This window comes from Schistocerca gregaria, chromosome 10, assembly GCF_023897955.1.
Source record: "Schistocerca gregaria isolate iqSchGreg1 chromosome 10, iqSchGreg1.2, whole genome shotgun sequence".
Classification (NCBI taxonomy): domain Eukaryota; kingdom Metazoa; phylum Arthropoda; class Insecta; order Orthoptera; family Acrididae; genus Schistocerca; species Schistocerca gregaria.
The window spans coordinates 145,214,980-145,237,184 of NC_064929.1; the positions used below are offsets into that span (position 1 = coordinate 145,214,980).

Genomic DNA, 22,205 nt, shown 5'->3' on the forward strand with positions numbered 1-22,205 from the left:
ATGCATTTCTGGTGCCCAGAAAACACTTGGCACATACAGTCAAAACGTATCAAAATGTAAGGAAATACAAAACATATAAATTTTAAAGTATTTACAAAGGTTTAATGGTATGGAGTTTGACAAAACTGACTGTATAACCACTCAGGTGTACTAATAGCAAGTAACAGAAGAAACTTTTCCGTTGATGGACGGAACGGAAGAACGAAGTTCAAAACTGTTGAGGGAAATTTCAGGTTTACAAAAATACAAGTCTGTGAGATATGAAATAAACAGCAAATGCGGCGAAACTAAGACGAAGTGACTACATGTAAACTGTGAAGAAATCGTAGATGAAACTATTGTTGGACGGAGTGATTCAGCATACAGATAGTCAGAGCAACCTTCGTTGAAATAAAAGGCAAGGGCGGTAACATTCAGAGCGCAACAGGAATTTTCGAAATTTGTGGTAAGATCTTACAGGACCATACTGCTCAGGTCACCAGTCTCTACGCTCACACACTACTTAATCTAACTTCATTAACCGAAGCTGAGGACAACACGCACAGCCATGCCCGAGGCAGGACTCGAACCTCCGACTGGGGGAGCCTAGCGAACCGTGACAAGGCCCCTAAGACAGCGCGGTGAAATGGGTATTCCACTGTTAAAGCGGATAGGTCGTAAGAGTTCACTGAGGGCCTCTTTGAGGGGGAGAGCGCATCTGATGACGCGATAGAGGAAGAAAAAGGACTTGACAGGGAAGAGATAGGGAATGAGAATTGGAATATAGAACAGCTTTGGAAGACTTAAAGTAGGCAGAAGGAATAGATAACACTCCATCAGAATTTCTAAAATCATTGAGGAAAGTGAAACAAAACGATTGTTCACGTTGGTAAGTAGAATGTAGAAGTCTGCCGATATACCATGTAACTTTCAGAAAATTCTCCGCAGCACAATTCCCAATACAGCAGGAGAGCTGACAAGTGCGGCAATTATCGCAAAATCGGCTTAAAAACCCCATGCATCCAAGTTGCTGGCAAGAATAATGGACGAAAGAATGGAAAAGAAAACTGACGATGTGTTAGGTAACGATCAGTTTTGGTTTAAGAAAGAAAAAAGACACCCGAGAGGCAGTTATGACGCTGGCGGGTGACACTGACACATTACAAGGCGTCCACCATGGATGATCTATTTACAATGTGTGGAGTGAACCCGTGAAGAATGCCTACAAGCTTGTTAGTGGGCTATGCAGCTGTTGGTTGGTTGTTTGGTTTAAAGGGGGGGGGGGGGGGGACCAAACTGCGAGGTCATCGGTCCCTTGTTCCCAGTAGAACAATCACCGAAGGGAAAGAAGAAAATAAAAAAATGACATATTGCACAATAACAGGAGAAAGGAAAAACCAGAAGAACGACAGAAGGGCAACAAACACTACAATGGACAAAACAGGACAACCACAGAGAGACGTAAGAAACAAGAAAGCAGATTGCCGTGGCTGGCTGACCATGAGAATAAAAAAGGAGAAGCCAGCCACTCTGCAAAACATTAAAACGTCCACCATAAAAGGCCTAGGGTGCAGTCCACAGAGGGACAAAGAACATGTGCTGAAACATCAGAAGATAAAACCCACTCTCATGAATAAAACGTAAAACTAAAGCTGCTGTTGAGGCATTGTCACCCAACACCGAAGGTAGGGTGCTGAGAAGGTTAAAAGCCCGCCGTAGAGCGGCTAAAAGTGGGCAGTCCAGCAAGAGGTGGACGGCTGTCATTTGGGAGCCACAGCGACACTGAGGTGGGTCCTTGTGACGGAGGAGTAAAAAATGCTTCAAATGGCTCTGAGCACTATGGGACTCAACTGCAGTGGTCATTAGTCCCCTAGAACTTAGAACTACTTAAACCTAACTAACCTAAGGACATCACACACACCCATGCCCGAGGCAGGATTCGAACCTGCGACCGTAGCAGTCGCACGGTTTCGGACTGCGCGCCTAGAACCAAGAGACCACCGCGGCCGGCGGAGGAGTAACCATGTGCGACTCACGTATGACCAATGCGAAGCCGACAGACGACAACTGATACCCTGCGAGAAGCCCGCAGCGAATACTTCCACAATTTCGCAGTCTCCTTAATGACTCGCAGTTTGCTGTGCATACCGTTACACCAATCCGTCTTCCAAAGCTGGAAAACCATGCGGCATAAGAGAGAATGCAGGTCAGTTTCAGAGATGCCCATCTCCACGTAGCCTGTTTGGCCAGCCTGTCAACAAGTTCGTTGCCTTCGATTCCGATGTGTGCTGGGGTCCATGCAAACACCACTGAACGACTGGACAGTTCCAGGGCAGAGATGGACTCCTGGATGTTCACTACCAAAGGATGGTGGGGGTAGCACTGGTCGATAGCTTGTGAGATGCTCAGGGAGTCAAAACAGAGAAGAAACGACTTACCAGAACAGGAACAGGTGTGCCGAAGAGCACGAGATATGGTCACAAGCAGCCATAAGGCAAGGAATGCTGTTCAATATGGTCTCTGTGGACATAGGCAAAGCCAACATAACCATCAGCCATAGAACTGACGGTGTAAACAACTTCAGAGCCCAGGAACACGTTAAGAATCGAGAGGAAGTGACAGCAGAGAGTGGCGGGGTAAACGGAGTCCTTGGCGCCATGTAAAAGACGAAACTTGGGCCGAGGTGTACATCATGCAGGTGTACGTGATCGGATCTGAAGTAGAGCTGGTAAAGGGAAGGAGTGCAGTTCGGAGAGAAGGGATTGTACGTGAACTGCAATCGTGAGTCCTGACCTGCTGATGCGGGAGGTGGACTGCCGTGGGTGGGAAAAGGAGAGGGTAATTCGGATGCTCAGGAGAACTACGAATGTCTGCAACATAACTGGAGAGCAGTTGTGCACGTCGGATCCACAATGGAGGGACTAAAAGCCCCCGTCGCTAGGCGAACGCCACAGTGGTGGACTGGGTCGTGGAAAAGCAACGCTGATTGCGCCGCCCTACCGCTTTCAGCAGGCATGCAGAACAAGAGGGATGTCAGGGGATTGCCTGCTGGCAGGCGCTTGTCTACAGACAGGGTTGCATCGTCCGAGGGATCCAGCCCGGTCGAAGGTTGCCAAGAACGCCGTTACGTTGCTTTTGCATTGCGAAGCATCAGTTTCGATTAGAGAATGTGTGGAAATCGACGCTTCATAGGGTAGTGTGGTGTCATTGACGCCCTCTATACCAGAACTTTTCATGACTTTTCGAGTCAGTTCTGAGCGGTGGTGAGTCTGAAATGTCTTTCTCAGCCACTTATAAGAATTTTAACGCCAGGTGACGTTTCGCTGACCTCCATTGCAAATGCATCAAGAATGGGTGAAATGTGTGTATAAGGGGGTCTCAATATGGTCCCACGGTGTCTCATGTCCGCGGTGGAGTTTGGTATGATTGTTGTGAAATTTGTTGCAATGTAATATCACCAAGTCACCTTACACAGATGAACTTCTAAGCTCTGTCTTGTTTATTGCTCGAGTTTCAAACACCACCGCGTCCTTCCGAGCTCCTCAGGGCGCCACGCGTTTGGAGCATTACAAAGGATGTTCTTAGTCACCTTTGAAGCAAATTTGAATCTTCTACCTCACAATGTGATAGAATTACCGGATTTCGAGAGAGTAACGCTTTAATTGTGTTGTGCAGTTTACGAGGTGTGTGAGAAAAGTAGTGAGACTTATTTTCTGCCGGCCGCGGTGGCCGAGCGGTTCTAGGCGCTTCAGTCCGGAACGGCGCTACTGCTACGGTCGCAGGTTCGAATCCTGCCTCAGGCATGGATGTGTGTGATGTCCTTAGGTTAGTTAGGTTTAAGTAGTTCCAAGTACTAGGGGACTGATGACCTCAGATGCTAAGTCCCATAGTGCTCAGACCCATTTGAACTTATTTTCTGCCTGCCAAAGCTCTTACTTTTTTCAAACAGCAATATCGCCCCCTTCAAAGTAGTTCCATTCGACAGCTATGCACCGGCTGAGTCGTCGTTTCCAGGCTTGGCAGCAGCGCTGAAAGGCTTCAGCTTGTATGGTCAGTCTTTTGAATGCTCTCCAGAGTCCCAAAATGACGTCCGTTTAACCCATTTTTCAGTTTCGGGAAAAGAAAAATGTCTCAGGCATTCAGATCAGATGAATAGGGGACTGTGGAACAAGCGGAATGCCTTTCGAAATCAAAAATTCCGTGATGAAAGTGGCTGTGTGGCACTGGGAGTCGTCATGATAGCAGCATCCACTTTTCTGCAATATCCAGTCCACTCAGTTCATTCTTTTTCTGACCGTCTGAGGGGACATGCCTGTAACAAACTTCATTGTCAATTTGTCCTAGATTAACAGATTCTTTATGCACGACACTCGTGTCAAAAAGTCAGCCGGCCGTGTTTCCGAGCGGTTCTAGGCGCTTTAGTCCGGAACCGCGCTACTACTACGGTCGCAGGTTCGAATCCTGCCTCGGGCATAGATGTGTGTGATGTCCTTAGGTTAGTCAGGTTTGAGTAGTTCTAGGGGACTGATGACCTCAGATGTTACGTCCCACAGGGCTTAGAGCAATTTGAACCATTTTCAAATCGTCAAACCACCATTACTTTGATCTTTTATTTGCTCATTCGGCCTTTTTCGGTTGAGAAGAAGTCTCAGTGCGCCACTCACCACTTTGACGCTTCGACTCAGGATCGCACTCCAAAATCCAGGATTCATCACCTTTGATCACACTGCTGACCTATTCGTCGTCATTGGTAATCCTTTCAAGAATATTAACACACACGTTTCTTCAACTGTCTTTCTGCTCAACCCCGTCATTTTTCGACAGCATTTTGGCTATTTTGTCACAAACCTTTCGCATACGCAAATCTTCGGTCAAAATTTGATGTAGTCTTTAACAGGTTACCCATCATCTTTACCGATAAACGTCATTCTGATCTCGAAAGACCACGCACACGTTCGGTGTCTTGTAGGATTTTGAAGGTCTCGCTCAGCTAGATTTATCTTCAACGTGTTCTCGGCCTTCCAAAAACGATTTGCGCCGTCGATAAACTTGCGCTCTAGATGATGTTCCCCAATAGGGCTGTTCCACCTTTTGAAAGGCCACACTCGCAGATTTTTCAAGTTTAACACAAAATTAGATTGCATAACATTGCTCTAAATTTCGCTGTCCCTTTCTCGTAATACACAACACAAACACATCTCCCCGTCATGGGTGTATCGAGCTTAAACTGTACACCGAATAGAGTTATACCGACAATTGATGGAGCATATCAACAGGGCTCAGTTAACACGGTAGATTCTCCAAATTTTTGGGTGTTCACATTGATAACTTGAACTGAAAGATGCATATTACTGAGCTTCTCAAACAGCTAATTTCAGCTTCTATCGCTCTTCGTACAATCGCTAGTCTTGGTAATGAACAGATCAGCCTCCTAACGTACTTTGCATATTTCCACTCAATAATGTCTTATGGAATAGTTTTATGGGGTAACTCACCACTTAGACATAAAGTACTGATTGCACAAAAGAGAGCAGTGACAATAATTCGTAGTGTTCATCCAACGACTTCATATAGGCTCCTTTTCAAGGTGTTAGGTATTTTAACTGCACCATCAGAGCACATATATTCGCTAATGAAATTCGTTATAAATAATCCATCTCAATTCTCGAAGAACAGCGATGTTCATATGTACAACACCTGAGGGGAAAAATAACCTTTCCTATCCGTTAATGAAGCTGTCAGTTGCTAAAAAAGGAGTACATTATTGAGCAACAAAAATCTTTGATCATTTTCCCAACAACATAAAGTGCGTGGCAGGTAGCAGATCAAGTTTTAAATCTAGCTTAAAATCATTTCTTTTGGACAACTCCTTCTATTCAATGGACGAGTTTCTGTTTCAGAACTGATAAAAAAAATTGTACCTCTAAATGTAGTTGCATGTGTAGAACTAAAAGTTTCAGTAATATTAATATTAGCACTATTCCTGCATATATACATATCTTGTTATCTGACTTGTTCCACATCGATAGAATAATAGGGAAAATGATCTACGGAACATGACATAACTAAAACTAAAAACTAAAACTAAAGCCTGGTCTACACGTAACGTTTTGTAGTCAGCGTTGCATGATCATGACAGATTTGTTAAACAAAGCGTTACTTGCGGTTGGAAATTTGACAGTCTTGCATGAACTGCATAAAGTTTGAGAAATTCGGAGAAAGACTGATGGGCTCTACCTTGGTGTACATGCAAAACTGCCGACAAGTCTATGCATGTAAACAAACGCTCGTCAGTCTTATCGCTGTAGCTCCGTTCTGCTGCCAGTCTACTCTCGGTAACGCTAGGGGTTACAACTGGAATGAGAAGGAGTTAAGTAACAAAGATCACTTAATTTTCGTGGCCAGCAACAATTACTTATTGCGTTCCTTATACAAAGTTAGGCAATTCGATGTGTTTGCAGTGCCTGCCAGTCACTAAAAGCCTTAATGTTGGTGATCTTGCAGCTCCCGAAGAATGAAATTACAATGAAATCCACACCTTTAGTGGCTTACAGACGCTGATAAATATCAACGGAGACATTTGAAACGTGTGTGCCCTGACTGGGACTCGAACCCGGGGCCTCCTGCTTACATGGCAGACGCTCTGTCCGGCTGAGCCACCGAGGACACAAAGGATAGTGCGACTGCAGGGACTTATCTCTGGTACGCTCCCTGTGAGACCCACACTTTCCATCTTTCTGCCCACAGTCTACATTTCTAGTGCCCCTGTCCACCACACTCATTTTCAACTCTCCCCGTTGATATTTATCAACGCCTGTAAGCAGCTAAAGCTCTCAGTTTCATTATAATTCCACTCTTCTTTTTCAGTGTGTGTTTAGTATTGTTAGAGATATTGTCTTCGCGGATCCATGTTGTGTGGCTCTTAATGTCCAGTTATTTAAATGCTGCCTGTGTTCTGGTGTCGCTAGTTCGCCTTCGGACGGAGCAGCGTGAGGGCTGGCCAGGACTGCTGGCAATGTGGAGGCACTGTCGGATTGAGGGACTGTGGCTGACAACTGAACCCAGGGCGTTTGAACAGTTTCCTGTACTGAAACGTCCAGTGTTTGAGATCTCGCTGTGGCTTGTGTATTGCTGCTCCCCGGGTCAGTGAGACCAGCAGCAACAAGTCAGGTTGGCGGAAGCTATTAACCGCCTTGTTGTTAGTAAGGATTTAGTATTATTCTTACGAGTGAAGTGCAACCAGTGGTATTTGCTGCCTTGTACCCACTAACGCCGCAGTTACCTGCCCTGAAGATTAGCGTACTTTTCCAGCAGTGTACCTTTCCTCATCGTGTTGACGCTTGCTAACACAGTGTCTAGTCCGACAGCCTCTTGAATTGTACTGTGCATGTGTTTTGGGAGGTCTTCTTTGGTTCTACTGTGTTTCTGAAGACGTAGTGCTGTCCGTCTCTTCAGTCTTGCCTAAAAATATTGCATTGTTGTACTGATGATCGGACATTAGGGGGATTGGTGAGTTGGTCGGTCGGTGTTTACGCTACCCCTAGTGTGAGTTGATATCCTGTTACATGTGTGCAACTCTTGGCTGCCTGTCTCACCGCTTACACAGCTCCAGTCACCTTCCTCAGTTCGATCCAGGGAACACTGTCTGTGGATCACTCCATCTCATTTGGGCAAGTTGTCATAATTGTTTAAAATTTACCCTAATGTTTTAACATGTTATTGCCTTCCCCACTTGTAATTCCGGTCTTCAGCCGTTATTTGTTTATAACAGTGTTTCTTATCTTCAGCTGACAATTTTCAATCCTGTTTTAGTTAGGCCTTCAACCCTCACTATAAAAAGTTAGAGTTCGTTAAGATTTTTAAAAAAGTTTCAGTATTTTAACATGCAACTGCCTTCCTTACTTGTGATTCAGGTCTTCAGACCTTGCGTATTATGAAATTGCTTGTGGCCTTCAGCCCACGACTAATTTTCAATCTTCTTGATCAGGCCTTCAGTGGTTGATTGTCTGTAGGATTGTTTGTGGCCTTCAGCCAACAACAACTTGCAATTCCTCTAATAAGGCTTTCAGCTGCCAGTGTAGTAAAATCTTTTAAAAATAATTGTTGAGCGGGTCGTTTCTTGAAAATAAAGTGTACATGTCTTTTGTGCAGCCAATGGTATCTGACTAGGCCCCATTCACACCTTTCCTGCTTTCCCTAAGTCCCACGTTTCGAGTTCAGTAATCGTCACCCTGCAGCTGCGTGATTTGCTTCAGTCTTGTTGCCCACTTTGCATGAGCATACAAGGCCGATGACAAAACATTACATGTAGACTGCGCTTAAGCTTGTGGAAGGTGTGAAAACGTCAATTCGCCCAAGTAGACGGAGACAGCGTTGCCATATCGCTCATGGCGTTGCCAAATCGCTCGTGGCGTTGCCAAATCGCTCGTGGCGTTGCCAAATCGCTCGTGGCGTTGCCAGATCGCTCGCGGCGTTGCCAGTCTCCTACTTATGCCACACACCTCGTATTTCTGGGGGTTCATTCCTTTGGTGCTCTGAGTAGCAGTGGTACGTAGTGAAATGCGACGGCGCACACTGTTTACAGGCCGACCCAACCCGCGCAGAAGCGGTCAGGGCTTACCAGATTGGGGCTGCGACTGCTGGCGAGGCGACTCGTCGACGGGCGCCGAATCGACGAAGCTGCTGTGCCTGGAGGCGATCAGCAGCAGGCAGGCGGAGGCGGCGAGGGCGGAGAGCGCGGGGGCGGGCCGCATGCTGCTAGGGTCCCTCCTCTCTGGCTGGCTGTCTCTCTGTCTGTCGCTCACTGCACGCGCGCGGCCAGCGGTCTGGAACACACACAGCCAGTCTCATCAGCACCCTCATCCAGAGGACACGGCACCAACATCGGGCGTGCCTGTATAGTTGAGATCTCGGGAATACATGACTATTTGTAAGTACCTGCTGCATAGGCATCCACAAGAGGGGGAATATTCTGAAAGAGCCACTTTTTATATCAGAAAAAGTGATAAATTCCTGTTGATTATTAACAAAAATAGCCAGCAGAAATGTATGTGATTAACACGCCCAAAAGTAAGTATTTTTTTGTTGTTGTCTTCAGTCCTGAGACTCGTCTGATGCAGCTCTCCTTGCTACTCTATCCTGTGCAAGCCTCTTCATCTCCCAGTACCTACTGCGGCCTACATCCTTCTGAATCTGCTTAGTGTATTCATCTCTTGGTCTACCTCTACGATTTTTACACTCCATGCTGCCCTCCAGTATTAAATTGGTGATCCATGGATGCCTCAAAACATGTCTTACCAACCGATCCCTTCTTCTAGTCAAGTTATGCCACAAACTCCTCTTCTCCCCAATTCTATTTAATACCTCCTCATTAGTACCCATCTAATCTTCAGCAATCTTGCGTAGCACCACATTTCGAAAGCTTCGATTCTCTTCTTGTCCAAACTATGTATCGTCCACACTTCACTTCCATACATGGCTACACTCCATACAAATACTTTCAGAAACGACTTCCTGACACTTAAATCTGTACTGGATGTTAACAAAGTTCTCTTCTTAAGAAACGCTTTCCTTACCATATAGTCATTTTACATTTTATATCCTCTCTACTTCGACCATCATCAGTTATTTTTCTTCCCAAATAGCAAAACTCGTTTACTACTTTAAGAGTCTCATGTCCTAATCTAATTCCCTCAGCATCACCCGACTTAATTCGACTACATTCCACTATACTCCTTTTGGTTTTAATTTATGTTCATCTTATACCCTCCTTTCAAGACACTGTCCATTCCGTTTAACTGCTCTTCCAAGTCCTTTGCTGTCTCTGACAGAAATACAATGTCACCGGCGAACCTCAAAGTTTTTATTTCTTCTGCATGGATTTTAATACCTACTCCGAATTTTTCTTTTGTTTCTTTCACTGCTTGCTCAATATACAGATTGAATAACATGGGGGAGAGGCTACAACCCTGTCTCACTCCCTTCCCAACCACTGCTTCCCTTTCATGTCCCTCGACTCTTATAACTGCCATCTGCTTTCTGTGCAAATTGTAAGTAACCTTTCGCTCCCTGTATTTTACCCCTGCCACCTTCAGAATTTGAAAGAGAGTATTCCAGTCAACATTGTCAAAAGCTTTCTCTAAGTCTACAAATGCTAGAAACGTAGGTTTGCCTTTGCTTAATCTAAGTCGTAGGGTCAGTATTGCCTCACGTCTTCCAGTATTTCTACGGAATCCAAACTGATCTTCCCCGAGGTCAGATTCTACCAATTTTTCCATTTGTCTGTAAAGAATTCGCGTTAGTATTTTGCAGCTGTGGCTTATTAAACCGATAGTTCGGTAATTTTCACATCTATCAACACCTGCTTTCTTTGGGATTGGGATTATTATATTCTTCTTGAAGTCTGAGGGTATTTCGCCTGTCTCATACATCTTGCTCCGCAGGTGGTAGAGTTTTGTCAGGACTGGCCCTTCCGAGACCGTCAGTAGCTATAAAAAGTAAGTAAACTTTACAAATTCTTATTCAGTTTAAGAATAGTTTTGCTTACAAAACTTCTCATCTGATCCTGTTAATTCAGTTGTCACATTTCTTTGACGCCTTCAAGAATTTTTTTTTTTAATTTCACTAGCATAAGAGATTCAATGGAAGTAGGTTTTGAAATCTACGGTTCTTTTTATTTACGTAAAGAGTAACTCAGGCCAGCATGTGACGAGATGAATTCAGGAACCCTTCCTAAACATACTCAAATTTCCCAGCACAACCCACTACACTTAACACTTTGCCGTCCGCGCGTCTCGTACAAATTTATTCACTTGGCGCCGGCAGCGCTAACTCGGATTACTTGGCTTGTCGCTGGCCTTTCTTCAGATTATCGGGAGATTATAAACTGTTACGTTTTACTAGCCACATTGTTAGTTCTCATATGTTCTCAATCCTATTCCACTACTTTCATGAAATTTCGAAGATATAAACACGTAAATAAATACACAAATCGTTTGTTTTATATGTATGTTTCTTTGAGTTATCTTTGGTTCAAATGGCCCTGACCACTATGGGACTTAACATCTGAGGTCATCAGTCCCCTAGACTTAAACCTGCTTAAACCTAACTAACATAAGGACATCACACACATCCATGCCCGAGGCAGGATTCGAACCTGCGACCGTAGTCGTCGTGCGGTTCCAGACTGTAGCGCCTAGAACCGCTCGGCCACTCCGGCCCGCTTCTCTTTGATACTTGGTGTTTCTCTTTCATGTGATATGCAGCAAAACAGTCTCCAAGATGTAACGCAGCTCCACAAGACTTACATATTAAGTTTGTTGTTCTTTTGGTTTTTGTTTTTGGAGCATACATGGAAGTTTCTTTGCTTTCGTTTATTCGTTTCGTAGGCCTATTAGCTGGTGTTGCTTTATGTGACCGGAAAGTCTGTCAACCGGACCATGATGAGACGTACGCGATGTAGTGGTAACCTCCAAGTTTTGCTACCCGCATTCATCGTAAATAACCGTATCGTCTCCTCCGTCTACCGCGATGAAAGGGCGCAAGTACTTCTAAAAACAAACAACTTGTAGACGTGTGTAACTTATTGTTACCTAAACAAAACAGCAAAAGATAGTAAAGTGCTGTCGCCGGCCACTGCTCGATACTATGCTCATGACACCACTGTGGTGTCGCCGGACGGCAGTGTGTTAACAGCCTAGGACTGAGTTAAAATGACATTCGTTCTCCGGGATGACACGTTGTTGTTCTAATAAACAAATGCACTATTGATTTAGTTGCTCTGCAACAACCTATTGTGATGTGTCCCACCTCCATCGAGGTTTAAAAGGTCCTATCTCTTGAAGTGCATATCTTTTCTACTTTACCTTCATTCAGTTTCCCTCTTTCCCCTAGAGCAGAAAATGGAATTTCCCCTTTAAAAGTGTTCCTTTTCGATCCACAGATTAGTTAAAGAGGAACACAGCAACAGAGGGCAACACCATGATTTTAAGTGTCGACTACATTCGCTATGCGATTTTGCAAATGAAGTCCGCCCCGATAGCTGAGTGGTCAGCGTGACGCACTGCCGTTCTAAGTGGCCCAGGTTCGATTCCCGGCTGGGTCCGGGATTTTCTCCGCTCAGGGAGTGGCTGTTGCCTTCATCACCATTTCATCCCCATCCGTTGCGCAGGTCACCCAGTGTGGCGTCGAATGTTATAAGACCTGCACCACGGCGGCCGGACCTCACCCGTAAGGGGGCTTCTCGGCCAATGCCCCCAAACGCTCATTTCCATTTCTGCAACTGAATGTGGTCTTACTTGAGCACTAGATGGCGGTCTGTGGTCGCATTACACGTCTTTGGGATCTCAAATGCTTCGGCGTTGTGACGTCTTACACTCCTGTGACTATATTTCCTTTAGAATATCACTCCGTCTGCCAGGCACCGAAAGTGGGGTGGGAGGCTTCACATAACTGTGGGTACAACATCGTTTGTTGGAGAGCTCGGGAGGTGATACTAAAATTACGCCCAACTAAAATGGACTTCTTATCCGCAGATGGAATGTGTTTGACCACGTACACGATGTTGGCGTAACATGCACCTATCTGTAAGAGTGTCTGGAGGTCAATTTTCAACTGATTTCCCGGGTTCGATTCCCGGCGAGGTCAGGGATTTTTCTCTGCCTCGTTATGACTGGGTGTTGTGTGCTATCCTTAGGTTACTGAGGTTTAAGTAGTTCTAAGTTTTAGGGGACTGATAACCCTAGATGTTAAGTCCCATAGAGCTCAGAGCCATTTCAACTGATTTACTCCGCTGTAGATTATGCTCATTCGGAAAGTTGGCAATTTCTCATTAACAGCAAGTTATGCAGTAGGAGAACGGGTCATCTTCGTGGAAGTTGGGGACAAATGTTGAGTACGTATATTGCACACTCTTAATTTTATGATTCCAGTAGGTACCGGTCAAGATCAGTTGCGACTCTGTAGAGATATTGGAACACGTGCGGCAATACTGACCCTACAATTTATCTTAGAAAATAAATTAAGGAAAGGCAAACCTACGTTTCTAGCATTCGTAGATTTGGAGAAAGCTTTTGATAATGTTGACTGGAATACTCTCTTTCAAATTCTGAAGGCGGCAAGGGTAAAATACAGGGAGCGAAAGGCTATTTACAATTTGTACAGAAACCAAATGGCAGTCGTAAGAGTCGAGGGGCATGAAAGGGAAGCAGTGGTTGGGAAAGGAGTGACACAGGGTTGTAGCCTCTCCCCGATGTTATTCAATCTGTATAGTGAGCAATTAGTAAAAGAAACAAAAGAAAAATTCGGAGTAGGAATGAAAATCCATGGAGAAAAAAAAACCTGCCAGTTCTGTTTATTCAACATCACTGTAACACTGTACCATGGGTGAAACAAAGCTCTGAACATTCGTACTGCCCTTCCCTGTATACGTTCTGTATCCCCACGAGAGCAGTAAGCGATATTTAATACAGATACTAGATGTTTTAGATGTCATTGTACAGGTCAAATGAAGCATAACAGCAGCAAACAATCACGTCGGGCAACAAAAGCTGTGAAGTCTTTGCAATGATGATATTGCCTTACACTGTTCGTAACATCGCACAAATCCCTGTATAGTATCATTTTAAGATGAGCCTGATGTCCATATCCAAGGATAACCCTCACGTGTACGGTCAGTCTTTTAAAACGAATTACACTACTGGCCATTAAAATTGCTTCATCAAGAAGAAATGCAGATGATAAACGGGTATTCATTGGACAAACATATTATACTAGAACTGACATGTGATTACATTTTAACGCAGTTTGAGTGCATAGATCCTGAGAAATCAGTACCCAGAACAAACACCTCAGGCAGTAATAACGGCCTTGATACGCCTGGGCATTGAGTCAAACAGAGCTTGGATGGCGTGCACAGGTATATCTGCCCATGCAGAGTTACTGGCACCCCATACCATCACGCCGTGTGATGCGCCAATATGGCGATGACGAATACACGCTTCAAATGTGCGTTCACTCCGATGTCACCAAACAGGGATGTGACCATCATCATGCTGTACACAGAACCTGGATTCCTCCGAAAAAAAATGACGTTTTGCCATTCGTGCACCCAAGTTCGTCGTGAGTACGTCATCGCAGGCGCTCCTCTCTGTGATGCAGCGTCAAGGGTAACCGCAGCCATGATCTCAGAGCTCATAGTCCATGCTGCTGCAAACGTCGTCGAACTGTTCGTGCAGATGGTTGTTGTCTTGCAAAACTCCTCATCTGTTGACTCAGGGATCGAGACGTGGCTGCACGATCCGTTACAGCCATGCGGACAAGATGCCTGTCATCTCGACTGCTAGTGATACGGGGCCATTGGAATCCAGCACGGCGTTCCGTATTACCCTCCTGAACCCACCGATTCTATATTCTGCTAACAGTCATTGGATCTCGACCAACGCGAGCAGCAATGTCGCGATACCATAAACCACAATCGCGATAGGCTACAATCCGACCTTTATCAAAGTCGGAAACAGGATGGTACGCATTTCTCCTCCTTACACGAGGCATCACAACAACGTTTCACCAGGCAACGCCGGTCAACTGCTGCTTGTGTATGAGAAATCGGTTGGAAACTTTCCTGATGTCAGCACGTTGTACGTGTCGCCACCGGCGACAACCTTTTGTGAATGCTCTGAAAAGCTAATCATTTGCATATCACAGCATCTTCTTGCTGTCGGTTAAATTTCGCGTATGTAGCGCGTCATCTTCGTGGTGTACCAATTTTAATGGCCAGTAGTGTAGTATGTCGTAGAATCATCATTTAAAGCCAGTTCTCGAAACTTGGTCAATAGACTTTGTCGGGGTCGTTTACGTCTGTGTTCAAGAACCTGCCAGTTCATTTTATTGGACATCACTGTAATACTCTCCCATGGGTGAAACAAAGCTGTGACCATTCGGGCTGCCCTTCTCTGTATACGTTCAGTATCGCCGCGAGAGAAGTAAGCGATATTTAATACAGATATTAGATGTTTTAGGTATTATCCTACAGGTCGTATGAAGCATAACGGCAGCAAACAATAATGTCAGGCAACAAAAGCATCTTTGCAATGATGATGATATTGCCTTACACTGTTCATAACATCGCACAAATCCCTGTATAGTATAACTGCGAGATGAGCCTGATGTCCATATCCGAGGATACCCCTCGCGTGTACCGTCAGTCTTTTACAACAAACTATCAGTGCACATCTCTTTAAACAGGTGAGGTGTTGCAGTTACTGCTGTTTGTTGCGGAGGAATGCGAAATTCCTTTGTAGCCCACAGTACGAGGTTGAAATGCACGGTACTTTAATATACAATGGAACGTGAGTGTACACAGTCGCGTGAGGAAGTTAGCTCCGGTTACGTCTGAGTTACCAGTTCGCCTCGCCGAGTAATAAATCCTGGCGTTTATATCCCCTGGAGTTCGTGAATAAGTTGCCAGGTGGCGCTCATTAAAACTCGGGGCGCGCAGAGGCCAGCGTGGCTAAAGGCGGCGCCCCGGCGCTAATTGCTGGCTGCTCCTCTGTGGCTGCTCTAGCCTAGACTGGTCTAGGCTAGGTGGCGCGCTACCGCGGGATGTTGCTCAGACTGCTCGCGGCTTCGCCTCCCTGCCGTTTCAATTAACTGCGCGTGCTCGAGGTGGCCGCAGGCGCCGCCGGGATTTGCTGTAGCCCGGCTTACGCGGGGGCGAATGCAGACGAACACAAGCGAAAGAGCATTCGCAGACAATTCGCCATTATTCTCTGCCTTTCGCATGCATCTGTGAACAATAGTTTAGAGTAGAGAAAACGGACGACAAAGAGACATACTGAACATAGCCTGCGAACGCTACGTTATTGCTTTCTGACACTATAGAGCAGGGCTTCCCAACTTGTGGTCCGCGGTTCCCTTAGGGGTCAGCCGGCCCTTTCTGGAGGTCCGCGGCCACCCTTCACCAAATCGTGTAAAATAATGAGTAAAATTATTGAATAAAAATGTGAAAATCAAATTCATCACTTTTTTTTTCGTGTGAAATACATGTGTACATTTACGTCAGGTCGTATTCCCAAGCAGCCTTTGCGGTTCCTAAGTGAGAACGCATACACAGTTTAGTGCCGGAGAATGCGGCTTCTCTGATAGTTTCGCAACAAAACGGGGGTCGTTTGTGCGCCGGCTCACGGCGGTAGATGGGCTGAAACCTTGATTTCATGATTATGTTCGAGGTAGTGCTCGGTGATAGATGATTTTCTGCGCTGTTTTACTCGGGTGTGTCGCTGACGTTTCTTGCAATATCTCCTAGCCTGTTCTGAAAGCATGAGCGGAGCGACATTTGTCGACCAATCACAGCGCTCGCTGGTACATATACGGCCCCAGGCATCATTAAATGTTAAATTTGCTTTGTCATTGCGTTCAAGTTGTTTTCATTCATCTGTAAACCAAAGACTACAGATACTTTGAGCGGGGTGGAGGGGGAGGAGGGGGGAGGGCGCTGGGGGAGAGGGGAGGGAGGAGGGGAAGGTGGGGAGGGGGGAGGCGGAGGGGGCGGAGGGGATAATTGGGAACATGGAACTTGCATTAAGAAGCTTTCAGTTCCCATGGATTTCGCTCTGAAATTTAAAGCTACTGTGCTCTTGACTGACTAGGGGTCCGCCATGGATTTTCGACTGAAGAAGGGGTCCACCTGCTGAAAAGGTTGGGAACCCCTGCTATAGAGTATAATTCAATTCTTTTATCTTGGCGGTTCGCGCATGCCCGCCCAGACGCGAGAGATTGCTGCGTTGCCAGTTGCACGCGCCAAGAGGAGAAGAGCCATAGTATAGTATATTTCGCAAACTTACGTTTCGGGGGGAGCGCGCAGTTTCCGAAGTAAAGCCACCACGGCCGCATTAACCGTTTCGATGCCACAGAGACGTGCTGCCTGCATTCCGCGCTGTGCGCGATTTTGTCATCACTGCACTGCTCGCCTGTGGAGACACATCATGTTCCGACTGCTTTGACACACGTATCATTCTATTTCACAAAAACTATTTGGCCCAAAAATTTGATTTTCACACAACTTCTTGACTGATACCTTCCCCCATATACAGGGTGTTTCAAAAATGACCGGTATATTTGAAACGGCAATACAAACTAAACGAGCAGCGATAGAAATACACCGTTTGTTGCAATATGCTTGGGACAACAGTACATTTTCAGGCAGACAAACTTGCGAAATTACAGTAGTTACAATTGTCAACAACAGATGGCGCTGCGGTCTGGGAAACTCTATAGTACGATATTTTCCTCATATCCACCATGCGTAGCAATAATATGGCGTAGTCTCTGAATGAAATTACCCGAAACCTTTGACAACGTGTGTGGCGGAATGGCTTCACATGCAGATGAGATGTACTGCTTCAGCTGTTCAATTGTGTCTGGATTCTGGGGGTACACCTGGTCTTTCAAGTGTCCCCACAGAAAGAAGTCACAGGGGTTCATGTCTGGCGAATAGGGAGGCCCATCCACGCCGCCTCCTGTATGTTTCGGATAGCCCAAAGCAATCACACGATCATCGAAATATTCATTCAGGATATTAAAGACGTCGGCCGTGCGATGTGGCCGGGCACCATCTTGCATAAACCACGAGGTGTTCACAGTGTCTTCTAAGGCAGTTTGTACTGCCACAAATTCACGAAGAATGTCCAGATAGCGTGATGCACTAATCGTTTCGGATCTGAAAAATGGGCCAATGATTCATTTGGAAGAAATGGCGGCCCAGACCAGTACTTTATGAGGATGCAGGGACCATGGGACTGCAACATGGGGCTTTTCAGTTCCCCATATGCGCCAGTTCTGTTTATTGACGAAGCCGTCCACGTAAAAATAAGCTTCGTCAGTAAACCAAATGCTGCCCACATGCATATCGCCGTCATCAATCCTGTGCACTATATCGTTAGCGAATGTCTCTCGTGCAGCAATGGTAGCGGCGCTGAGGGGTTGCCGCGTTTGAATTTTGTATGGATAGAGGTGTAAACTCTGGCGCATGAGACGATACGTGGACGTTGGCGTCATTTGGACCGCAGCTGCAACACGGCGAACGGAAACTCGAGGCCGCTGTTGGATCACCTGCTGCACTAGCTGCGCGTTGCCCTCTGTGGTTGCTGTACGCGGTCGCCCTACCTTTCCAGCACGTTCATCCGTCACGTTCCCAGTCCGTTGAAATTTTTCAAACAGATCCTTTATTGTATCGCTTTTCGGTCCTTTGGTTACATTAAACCTCCGTTGAAAGCTTCGTGTTGTTGCAACAACACTGTGTTCTAGGCGGTGGAATTCCAACACCAGAAAAATCCTCTGTTCTAAGGAATAAACCATGTTGTCCACAGCACACTTGCATGTTGTGAACAGCACACGCTTACAGCAGAAAGACGACGTACAGAATGGCGCACCCACAGACTGCGTTGTCTTCTATATCATTCACATCACTCGCAGCGCGATCTGTTGTTGAAAATTGTACCTACTGTAATTTCGAAAGTTTGTCCGCCTCAAAATGTACTGTTGTCCCAAGCACATTGCAACAAACGGTGTATTTCTATCGCTGCTCATTTAGTTTTTATTGCCGTTACAACTATACCGGTCATTTTTGAAACACCCTGTATGACTTAATTTTGTTTCGATGTTCAACGCAGTTATTATGCAGTATTACATGTTGTAAGCCATTGCACGAAATTTTGAAGAGTTTGCAGAGGTAAAAATCCACAGCGTATACTTTCAGCATGGTCGATTTTAATTGCCACTAGAAATTTCAAAAAATTACCTGAATTCATGAACTAAGATACTTCGATGTTGTTTTCAAATAAAGAAAATATTAAGCACTGTACAAGATTTGAACTTTCTTTTTTAATCTCAGTTTGCTCGTTTACGTTCGTTGCATCTGCACGGCGCGGACGTCATGAGACACTCGTTTCAGCTCGTCGTTGATTGATTAACTCATATCTTTTATTAGAGAGGACAGCTAACGCTCTGAACTCCGAGCCTTTAGGTTTGCAGCCAAACACCTCAACCATTATGGTAACTCAGCTCGTCGTTTAGCAGTACTTCAAAGAATTACGCTAAATACCGACAAACACTGTTGGTGTGATATGAATTGCTCTCGTTTCGTCGAAGCATAATAGGAAATAAACAATTACCGCTGTTTTTTTATTGCGAAAAAGCGGTTAGTGAGAATGAATTTCTTTGGTATCGCCTGTATTAGGAGGCTTATTATTTGTTTGGTTTAATTAATTAATAGAATATGAAGCAATTGGTATAAAGAATGCTTTTTACGAACTTTCTTTTATAGAAAGTCTGCTATCAAGATATTGCCTTTGTTCAGTTACTTTATTTATGACTGAACGTTTCTAAAACTGAAGACACTCGTCCGTGCTGTGCACTGCAGTCGAGCTCTGGCAACGTCGCTCTCTGTTCATTGGCTGACTGTGTTTTGTGACGTCAGATGCGCAGAACGAACCTAAACACGGCCGCCATCGTAAATGACGCGCACTTCAGTAACACCAGACAGACTCATATACGGGCTCTCTCCGCAGTGCTGTATGATTGTTAGCCGCTCGTGCCGTATGCCGCAGTGAATATACTGAAATGAATTTACTGAATATTCATTTTTACTTACAAATTTTCAGATTAAATGTTGAAGTGTCCCCCCCCCCCCCCCCCCCCCCGGTTGTTGAATATACAATTCAGTTCCTCTAATCATGTTTCCAAACACAAGCTGTAACATTGCTTCTGCAACAGAAGCAGTGAAAGTGGATATTGCAGTTTTCAATTCTTCGACTGATTTTGGACAGTTTTTATAGACAGTCGCTTTAGCTGCAACCCAGAAAAAAAAAGTCAGGCGGTGTTTGGTCAGGTGATCGTTGGGGCCAAAGTCGCTGTGAAATTACGCGATCACCAAAAACATCATCTACATCTACATCTACATGACTACCCTGCAATTCACATTTAAGTGCTATCTCTCTACTATTCCACTCCCGAACAGCGAGCGGGAAAAACGAACACCTAAACCTTTCTGTTCGAGCTCTGATTTCTCTTATTTTATTTTGATGATCATTCCTACCTATCTGGGTTGGGCTCAACAAAATATTTTCGCATTCAGAAGAGAAACTTGGTGACTGAAATTTCGTAAAAACGTCTCGCCGCGACGAAAAACGTCTATGCTGTAATGACTTCCATCCCAACTTGTGTATCATATCTGCCACACTCTCTCCCCTATAACGTGATAATACAAAACGAGCTGCCCTTTTTTGCACCCTTTCGATGTCCTCCGTCAATCCCACCTGGTAAGGATCCCACACCGCGCAACAATATTCTAACAGTGGACGAACGAGTGTAGTGTAAGCTGTCTCTAGTGGACTTGTTGCATCTTCGAAGTGTCCTGCTAATGAAACACAACCTTTGGATCGCCTTCCCCACAATATTATCTATGTGGTCTTTCCAACTGAAGTTGTTCGTAATTTTAACACCCAGGTACTTAGTTGAATTGACAGCCTTGAGAATTGTACTATTTATCGAGTAATCGAATTTCAACGCATTTCTTTTGGAACTCAGGTGGATCATCTCACACTTTTCGTTATTTAGCGTCAACTGCCACCTGACACACCATACAGCAATCTTTTCTAAATCGCTTTGCAACTGATACTGGTCTTTGGATGACCTTACAAGACGGTAAATTACAGCATCATCTGCGAAAAGTCTAAGAGAACTGCTCAGATTGTCACCCAGGTCATTTATATAGATCAGCAAGCAGTGACATTGAAACGCGAGCTGTATGCGCGGTTGCACCATCTTGTTCAAATTAACCGTTCAGTATTGCACTTTACACAAGTTCTCCTATCAATGGCTACAGAATATCACTGCAGTATCGTTGTGCATTTTTGGTTTGTTGAAAAATATGGGCCCACAATCCGACGTCTAGAAACTGGAATCTCAACTCCTATTTTCACAGAATGAAGTGGTTCCACATGAATACACAATGGATTTGCAGTACTCTGCATACGAGAATTTTGCGAGCTCGTGTACCCGGATAAATGAAACCACGCTTCGTTAGTGAAAAACCTTTCATTAAGAATATCCCATTTTGCTGAACGAAATTTTTGAACCGTTGATAATAATGTAGTCTCTTGCCATGATCATACACTCCTGGAAATGGAAAAAAGAACACATTGACACCGGTGTGTCAGACCCACCATACTTGCTCCGGACACTGCGAGAGGGCTGTACAAGCAATGATCACACGCACGGCACAGCGGACACACCAGGAACCGCGGTGTTGGCCGTCGAATGGCGCTAGCTGCGCAGCATTTGTGCACCGCCGCCGTCAGTGTCAGCCAGTTTGCCGTGGCATACGGAGCTCCATCGCAGTCTTTAACACTGCTAGCATGCCGCGACAGCGTGGACGTGAACCGTATGTGCAGTTGACGTATAGTGGGCATGCGGGAGGCCGGGTGGACGTACCGCCGAATTGCTCAACACGTGGGGCGTGAGGTCTCCACAGTACATCGATGTCGCCAGTGGTCGGCGGAAGGTGCACGTGCCCATCGACCTGGGACCGGATCGCAGCAACGCACGGATGCACGCCAAGACTGTAGGATCCTACGCAGTGCCGTAGGGGACCGCACCGCCACTTCCCAGCAAATTAGGGACACTGTTGCTCCTGGGGTATCGGCGAGGACCATTCGCAACCGTCTCCATGAAGCTGGGCTACGGTCCCGCACACCGTTAGGCCGTCTTCCGCTCACGCCCCAACATCGTGCAGCCCGCCTCCAGTGGTGTCGCGACAGGCGTGAATGGAGGGACGAATGGAGACTTGTCGTCTTCAGCGATGAGAGTCGCTTCTGCCTTGGTGCCAATGATGGTGGTATGCGTGTTTGGCGCCGTGCAGGTGAGCGCCACAATCAGGACTGCATACGACCGAGGCACACAGGGCCAACACCCGGCATCATGGTGTGGGGAGCGATCTCCTACACTGGCCGTACACCTCTGGTGATCGTCGAGGGGACACTGAATAGTGCACGGTACATCCAAACCGTCATCGAACCCATCGTTCTACCATTCCTAGACCGGCAAGGGAACTTGCTGTTCCAACAGGACAATGCACGTCCGCATGTATCCCGTGCCACCCAACGTGCTCTAGAAGGTGTAAGTCAGCTACCCTGGCCAGCAAGATCTCCGGATCTGTCCCCCATTGAGCA

General features: G+C 45.8%; 1 protein-coding gene and 1 non-coding gene across 2 annotated transcripts in view; both read right to left on the reverse strand.

The window, feature by feature from the left end:
• Positions 1 to 22,205, reverse strand: part of LOC126293281 (uncharacterized) — a 626,955-nt gene that overhangs the window by 239,129 nt on the left and 365,621 nt on the right. The window contains exon 2 of the mRNA XM_049986403.1: positions 8,600 to 8,804. Coding sequence (XP_049842360.1) covers positions 8,600 to 8,732 — 133 coding nt within the window. The 5' untranslated portion in view covers positions 8,733 to 8,804. The remainder of the gene's footprint in view (positions 1 to 8,599; positions 8,805 to 22,205) is intronic.
• Positions 6,572 to 6,646, reverse strand: Trnat-ugu (transfer RNA threonine (anticodon UGU)). Its single transcript has one exon. It is a non-coding gene; the product is annotated as a tRNA-Thr (tRNA).